General features: G+C 41.1%; 1 protein-coding gene across 1 annotated transcript in view; it reads left to right on the forward strand.

Moving 5' to 3' along the window:
* The window catches only part of Wdr47 (WD repeat domain 47), a 75718-nt gene that overhangs the window by 54755 nt on the left and 13095 nt on the right, over positions 1–7868 (forward strand). Inside the window, exon 8 of the mRNA XM_013031845.1 lies at positions 6068–6199. Within this exon, the coding sequence (XP_012887299.1) occupies positions 6068–6199 (132 nt within the window). The remainder of the gene's footprint in view (positions 1–6067; positions 6200–7868) is intronic.

Consider the following 7868-nt stretch of genomic DNA (forward strand, 5'->3'; position numbering starts at 1 on the left):
CTCTTTAGTTCCCTTGCCCATTTAGTAATTGGTTTGTTAGGTTTGGGAGGGATTAGTTTCTTGAGTTCCCTGTATATACTGGATATTAACCCCTTGTCTAATATATTGCTGGTAAATATTCTCTCCCAATTAGTTGGTTGTTTTTCTAGCTTGGTTGCGATAGCTTTAGCTGTGCAGCTTTTTATTTTAAGGTAGTCCCATTTGTTGAGTCTCTCTCCAATTTGTTGTGACCCTGGGACTCTCTTCAGGAAGTTCCTTCCTGTGCCTATTAGTTCAAGTGTCTCTCCTTCTCTGTCCTGCAGTAGTTTCAGAGATTCAGGTTTAATGTTAAGGTCTTTAATCCATTTTGAGTTGATGTTGGTGCATGGTGATAGGCTGGGGTCCACTTTTAGTTTTCTGCATGTGGCTGCCCAGTTTTCCCAGCACCAGTGGTTGAAGAGGCTGTGTTTTTTCCATTGTATGTCTTTGGCTCCTTTGTCAAATATCAGCTGACTGTAGGCATGTGGATTTATTTCTGGATCTTCTATTCCATTGGTCTTTGGGTCTGTTTTTGTGCCAGTACCATACTGTCTTTGTTATTATGGCTCTATAGAACAGTTTGAAGTTTGGCATGGATATCCCTCTCATGTTGTCTTTATTCCCTAGAATTGTTTTGGCTATTCTAGGTCTTTTGTTATTCCATATGAATTTTTGGACTGTTTCTGTATTTCAGAGATGTATGTCATTGGGATTTTTATAGGAATTGCATTGAATTTGTATATTAATTTTGGCAGTATTGCCATTTTCACTATATTAAGTCTGCCTATCCAAGAGCATGGGAGGTCTTTCCATTTCTTAGTGTCTTCTGTAATTTCTTTCTTTAACTTTTTATAGTTCTCATTAAATAGTTCTTTTACATCTTTGGTTAGGTTAATTCCTAAATATTTTATTTTTTAGGAGGTTATTGTGAATGGGATTGCTTCCTTTATTTCCCTCTCTGCTTGTACATTGTCAGTGTACAGGAAGGCGACTGATTTTTGTGGGTTTATTTTGTATCCTGCTATTTTGCCGAAGTGATTTATGATTTCTAAGAGTTTGGGGATGGAGTTTTTGGGATCGTGAAGGTATAGTATCATGTCATCTGCAAAAAGGCATAGTTTAATTTCTTTCCCTATGCGGATCCCTTTAATGTCTTTTTCTTGCCTTATTGCCCTGGCTAAGGGTTCCAGGACTATATTGAAGAGGAGTGGAGACAGTGGGCATTCTTGCCTTGTTCCTGATTTTAAGAGAATTGGTTGTAGCTTTTCCCCATTAAGTTTAATATTGGCTATTGGTCTGTTGTAAATGGCCTTTATTGTTTTAAGAAATGTTCCTTCTATTCCTGTTTTCTCCAGAGCTTTTATTATGAATGAATGTTGAATTCTATCAAAGGCCTTTTCTTCATCTGTGGAGATAATCATGTGATTCTTGACCTTGGCTCTGTTGATGTGTGTGTTGGATTATATTTATTGACTTACGTATGTTAAACCATCCCTGCGTCTCTGGGATGAAGCCTACATGGTCATAGTGTATGTTTTTTTTAATGTGTTTCTGGATTCTGTTAGCTAGAATTTTGTTAAGGATCTTTGCATCTGTGTTCATCAAGGAAATTGGCCTGTAATTCTCTTTTTTGGTTGGGTCTTTGCCTGGTTTGGGGATGAGTGTAATATTGGCATCATAGAATGACTTTGGGATAGCTCCCTCCTTCTCTGTTTCTCTGAAGAGCTTGAGGAATATGGGTATTATTTCTTCTTTAAAGGTCTTATAGAATTCTGTTGTGAATCCATCTGGTCCTGGGCTTTTCTTTGTTGGAAGACTTCTGATTGCTTCCTGTATCTCATTGTAGGATGTTGGCTTATTTAATTGATTTACTTCTTCTTTGCTCAGTTTGGGCAACTTGTATTTCTGTAAAAATGCTTCCATTTCTGAAAAGTTTTCTTTCTTTAGAGAGTATAACTTTTGAAAGTAGTCCATTAAAATTGTTTGGATATCTTGGATATGTGTTGTGATTTCCAAACAATTTTTATTTATTTTTTCAAAGAACCGGCTTTTTGTTTTGTTAATTTTGGCTATGATTCTCCTATTTTCTAATTCATTCATCTCTGCTCTTAGTTTGGTTATCTGGCTTCGTCTAGGAACTTTAGGTTCCATTTTTTCATGTTTTCTAGCTGTTTTAATTGCAACATGAGATTATTTACTTGGTCTGTCTCTATTTTCTTGATGTGGGCACTGAGGGCAATAAATTTGCCCCTCAGGACTGCTTTTGCTGTGTCCCAAAAGTTTCTTTGTGATGTGTTTTCATTATCATTGAGCTGTAGGAATTTTTAAATTTCTTCTTTAATCTCTTCCATTACCCAGGCATTGCTTAGAAGTGTGCTGTTCAATTTCCATGTAATTTCTGAGGTATGCTTTGTTATTAAGAACTAGCTTGATTCCACTGTGGTCAGATAGAATACAGGGGATTGTGTCCATCCCCTTGTATTTGCTTAAGTTCCTTGCATGAACTATGATATGGTCTATTTTGGAGAAAGTTCCATGAGCTGCTGAGAAGAATGTGTACTGTGTTGTTTTAGGGTGAAATACTCGGTAGATGTCAGTTAGTTCCGCTTGAAGTATGGCCTCAATTCGGTAGCTTCTTTGCCAATCCTCTGGTTGGTAGACCTGTCCTTTGGTGAGAGAGGGGTGTTAAAGTCTCCTAGTATTAGCGTATTGGGATCTATTTTATTCTGTAAGTTTGAGAGTATTTGGGTGCACCAATGTCTGGGGAGTATAAGTTGATGAGAGTAATATCCTCCTCTTGGATTGTTCCCTGTATTAATGTGTAGTGTCCGTCTTTGTCTTTTTGTGTTGATTTTAATGAAAAGTTTATTTTGTCAGATATCAAGATTGTTACACCTGCTTTCTTACTGGAGGCATTTGATCGGTAGATCCTTTTCCAACCCTTCTCTCTGAGTTTGTTTGTATGTTTGGCTGAGAGGAGCGTCTCCTGAAGGCAACAGAAGGATGGTTCATGTTTTCTGATCTGCAGTTCTTTTTCTTTTGATTGGTGAATTAAGACCGTTGATATTGAGATCGTATAGAGAGATGTGTTGTAGTCCCTGTCATTCCCTGTTTTCCTCAGTTTTTCTTCTTTCCTTTCCTCCTGTGCTTGCTCAGTTAGACTTCTATTAATGCCTGTCTGGGTGCAGGTCCCTGTTCCTGGTTGTTTTCTTCAGGTTGTGTTCCCCCTCTTAGTATTCTTTGTAATGCTAGCTTAATGTTTATGTATTCATTTAGTTTTTCTTTGCTACTAAAAATGTTCAGGGGGCTGGGAAGGTGGCTCAGTGGTAGAGCGCTTGCCTTGCATGCATGAGGCCCTGGGTTCGATTCCCTAGCACCACATAAGATAAAAAGCCGGAAGAGGCGCTGTGGCTCAAGTGGTAGTGTGCTATCCTTGAGCTGAAGAGCTGAGGGACAGCACCCAGGCCCAGAGTTCAGGCCTCACGACCGGACCCCAAAAAAACAAAACAAAACAAAAATAAAAATAAAAATGTTCAGGGCTCGTATGGTACTTTCCCAGGCCTTTCTTGCATTCAGTGTTTGTGTGGAAAGATCTGCAGTGATTCTAATTTTTTTCCCATTGTAGTATAACTCCTTCTTCATTTTTGCTGCATTCAAGATTGTTTCCTTATTATTCAGATCTATCATTTTTACTATAATGTGTCTAGAAGTGTTTCTCCTGGGATCTTGCTTGTTAGGTGTTCTATATGCTTCTGTTATGTAGGTAAGATGTTCTTTTATGAGATGGGGAAAATTTTCACCGGTTATCTTGTTGAATAGGTGTTGCATTCCCTTGCTTTGATATTCCTCACCTTCATCCACTCCAATTATATGAAGGCTAAATTTCTTGGCACTATCCGCTTGCTCTTGAATTTCCCTTTGGCATAATTTAAGTGATTTTTCCATATCTGTCATTTTTTGGTCCAGTTGGTGTATTCTATCTTCTGTATCTGACACTCTACATTCCATTTCGTTCACTCTGTTAACTATGGCTTCCATTGTAGTTTGCATGGAGGAAATGGACTTATTTATGGATTTGATGTTGGTTCTCAAAGTATTAATCTCACCTCTTATTGAGGTGTGTACTGCCTCTATTTTTGCACTAATCTCACCTCTTAGTGACCTGTGTGCTGCCTCTATTTTTGCATGCATCTCCTGTTGATATCCTGCATCTTTTTCGATATTTCGACCCCGTGTTCTTTCAATTTCTGGTCTGTTTCTCACTTTATTTCTTGAGTCATTGCCTCCAGCATCCCTTGGATGTAGCTTTTGTCTTCAATTCCTGCTTTGCTCCCACTGGGGTTCTCCCCTGGGTGGCTGCTGGCTTTTGGGGATAGCTTGCTATCCTGGGTGTTGATAAACCTTGTAATTTTTCTCTGTGATTTTTACATGGGGATTCAGGGACTATTGGAGACTAATCTGAAATTTTGTTTTGGTCAATAGGTATCTGTCTTTGCTTGGTTGCTGTTTCCGTGCTGGTAGAGAGAGTCTGTACCTGATCTCGGTTCTGTTGGGGGCCGACCTCCAGCTGCTGGTCTGACTTACATAGGGTTCTGGGCTCTCTGCTGTAGATCCCTGGCAGTTCCTGTCTTTAGAAGGGTTGAGCAGCCTAGACTGCTCCTGTTTGCTCCTACAGGTGCTCTAGGTGAGATCGGATGTGCTGGATGCACTCTCCCAGATGCTGGAGTCTGCTATAGGCTCCTGATTTTTGTTTTTGTTTTTGTTTTTTGGCCGGTTGTGGGCTTGAACTCTGGGCTTGGGCGCTGTCCCTCAGCTCTTCAGCTCAAGGCCGGCACCCTACCACTTGAGCCACAGCACCAGTTCCAGCCCTTTCTGCTTATGTGGTGCTGAGGAATCAGATCCAGGGCCTCATGCACCCAAGCAAGCACTCTACTGCCGAGCCACCTTACCAGCCTGAGCTCCTGACTATTATCAGGTGCTGGCAGCCTGTGTTGTCAAATTCCCAGCCTAGAATATATGGATCAGGTTCTGGTGAGGTTTGGGCTTCTCTTGTCCTGAACCCCCGGGTCTTTTGCTGTCACAGGCGTGATTCCCAGGGGTACAGTTCCCTGTTTTTTCCCCCTCTGCTGAGACATATGCTCAGCTTCTGACTTCAATTGGGAGGAGTTGGTTGTGTTGCTCAGGCACTGGATCCCCAGGCCTGGTCCCGGCCCTGGCCTGGGGCAGACCAGTTGGACCTGTGCTGCTGTGTATCCTGCCTAGGTACACAGTTCAAATTTCTTCCACTGTTGGGTGTTTTGACCCAGGGGCGCTGTTCCTGGCTTGGGCGTTTAAGCTCCCTTCCAGGGGCGCTCTTGCTCTAGTCTGGCCAGCTGGGTGTGGTTCACGGGCTGGTGGAACTCTCGAACAGTACCCAGTTTTAGTGGGTCCTGTGGTCTAGGTGTTGGGGTCTGGGTCAGGGCCTGGGGATTCCCACCAGCTCTGGTCTCCTTTGAGGGATACACTGTCCCCTGTGGGGTACTCACCCTGGAGCTAGTTGTTGTTTCTGTGTGATACAGGTCTTTGGTTGCCATTGCAATCAGAGTTCAGTTGAGGTGGTTGTGGGCTGGGCTGGGCGGTGGTGGCTCTGTGTGTTTCTCCTGTGCCTCAGTTGATGCTGTTCGGGTCGAGCTGCAGGATGCCAAATTGATCTTTTTAAGATAGGGAATTTTTATTCAAAAAACTTAAATTGCAAAGTATGGATAGCAACTATTTATCAGTGTTATTGATAATTGTCTTTCCTGAAAGCTATTATTATCATGAAATTCCTTAACTTAATTCTCACCATCGATTTATGATGTTGGAGGTTTGAGCCCAGTTTTATGCATGAAGGAAGTGAGACTGAGAGAACAAAATGACAAAGCATCATATCCAATCAATGTGATACACGTAGGAAATCTCGATCATGGAGTGTACATGATTAACCAGACCATCACTTAATCAGGAGTACTTAGCCGTGGAGATACTGTGCAAAGACTTTTCTCACAGAAATAACCCTGATCTTTTACAGGGCACATTTTGGCACTTTATACCTGGAGTGGCTGGATGATCGCATCTGGTTCTCAAGATAAGACTGTTAGGTTCTGGGATCTGCGAGTTCCAAGCTGTGTTCGTGTTGTTGGCACAACATTTCATGGAACTGGTAAGTTTTCTCTTAATTTGAATGAAGTTATCTGAGAAAGAACTTTATAAATTATACTGTTCTACTTTCTCCTGTCTGCAGTATAAAAAGAAGTTATGACTAAATGCTCTGTATTTTATTGATTACTTTTATTTCTTTTAAAATGCTTTTGTTTGGGCTGGGAAGGTGGCTCAGTGGTAGAGAGCTTGCCTTGCATGCCTGAGGCCCTGGGTTCGATTCCTCAGCACCACATAAGCAAAAAGAAAAAAGCCGGAAGTGGTGCTGTGCCTCAAGTGGTAGAGCGCTAGCCTTGAGCTGAAGAGCTGAGGGACAGCGCCCAAGCCCAGAGTTCAAGCCCCACAACTGGACCCAAAAAAATAAATAAATAAAATGCTTTTGTTTGTTACTATATTTATAAAAATAATAATTGATCTTAGGACAGCAAGGTCCATGGAGAGATTAAGTTTTGTGTTCCAAATTATTTTGTTAGCAGGGCAGTTTTGGAGCACAGACCTTTAAAAATATTCTTTCTAGCCAGGTGCAAGTGGCTCATGCCTATAATCCTAGCTACTCAAGAGGCTGAGATCTGAGGATCATGGTTCAAAGCCAGCCCGGGCAGGAAAGTCCAGAGACTGTTACCTCCAATTAACCACCAGAAAACTGGAAGTGGAGCTGTGGCTCAAATAGTAGAGCACTAGCCTTGAGCTGAATTGCTGGGGGACAGTGCCCAGGCCCAGAGTTCAAGCCCCACAACTGACAAAAAAAATCTTTTTAATGAGCCCATGAACAATGACTTACATTTTATTCTAGCTGCTTAGGAGACAGAGATTAGAAGGATCATGATTGGAGGCCAGCCCAGACAAAAAGTTAGACCCCATCTTTATAGACAGATCTGGGTGAGGCAGCTCACATCTGTGAGGCATGAATAGGAAAATTATGGTCTCAAACTGTTCCCAGGAAAAAAGCATAAGACTATAGCTGAGAAATAGCAAGCAAGCCAAAAATGGGTTAAGGGTGTGGATCATCAAACCTTCCTAGCAAACATGAGGCCCTGAGTTTAAACCTTGTTACTAGCTAAAAAGAAAAAACAAAAACAGTATTGCTCTTAGAATTAGGTGCTATCCCTAATACTCTATTTAACTTTCTGTCTCTCAGAGACAGTAATTTTTAACTTTTATAGTTCTTTTCATTTCATATTTGTTTCCATATTTCTAAATAACAATTATAATATTTTAATAATTATGTATTGACTTCTCTATCATATAATATGAAGATTTTATATCACTTTCTGATTATTATTATCTTCTCCATACTGGAGATTGAACTTCTGGGCCTGTCCTTGTTAGGCAGGTACTCTATTCAACCACAGTCCCCAGCTTTCACTCTCTGACTTTCATTGTCTGTTTTTAAGAGTGTCATGGACTTCCCTGGCCAGGGTTAATTTCTAATTGTGATCCTCTTATCCCAGCCTCTTGAGTAGCTAGGATTATAGGCAAGAGTCACCGACCCACGACTTTTATTTTTTTTAAATTTTTTTAAATTTTATTTTATTTGTGAACATACTGTACAGAGGAGTTACAATTACATGGTCAGGATAATGCATACATTTCTTACCAAGCATTGCAGCCTCCTCCTTTGTTTACCCTTCACATCCCTTCCCAGCCTCCCCCCTCCCCCCCAATCCCAATCC

The sequence above is a fragment of the Dipodomys ordii genome, unplaced genomic scaffold (genome assembly GCF_000151885.1).
Source record: "Dipodomys ordii isolate 6190 unplaced genomic scaffold, Dord_2.0 Scaffold146, whole genome shotgun sequence".
Classification (NCBI taxonomy): domain Eukaryota; kingdom Metazoa; phylum Chordata; class Mammalia; order Rodentia; family Heteromyidae; genus Dipodomys; species Dipodomys ordii.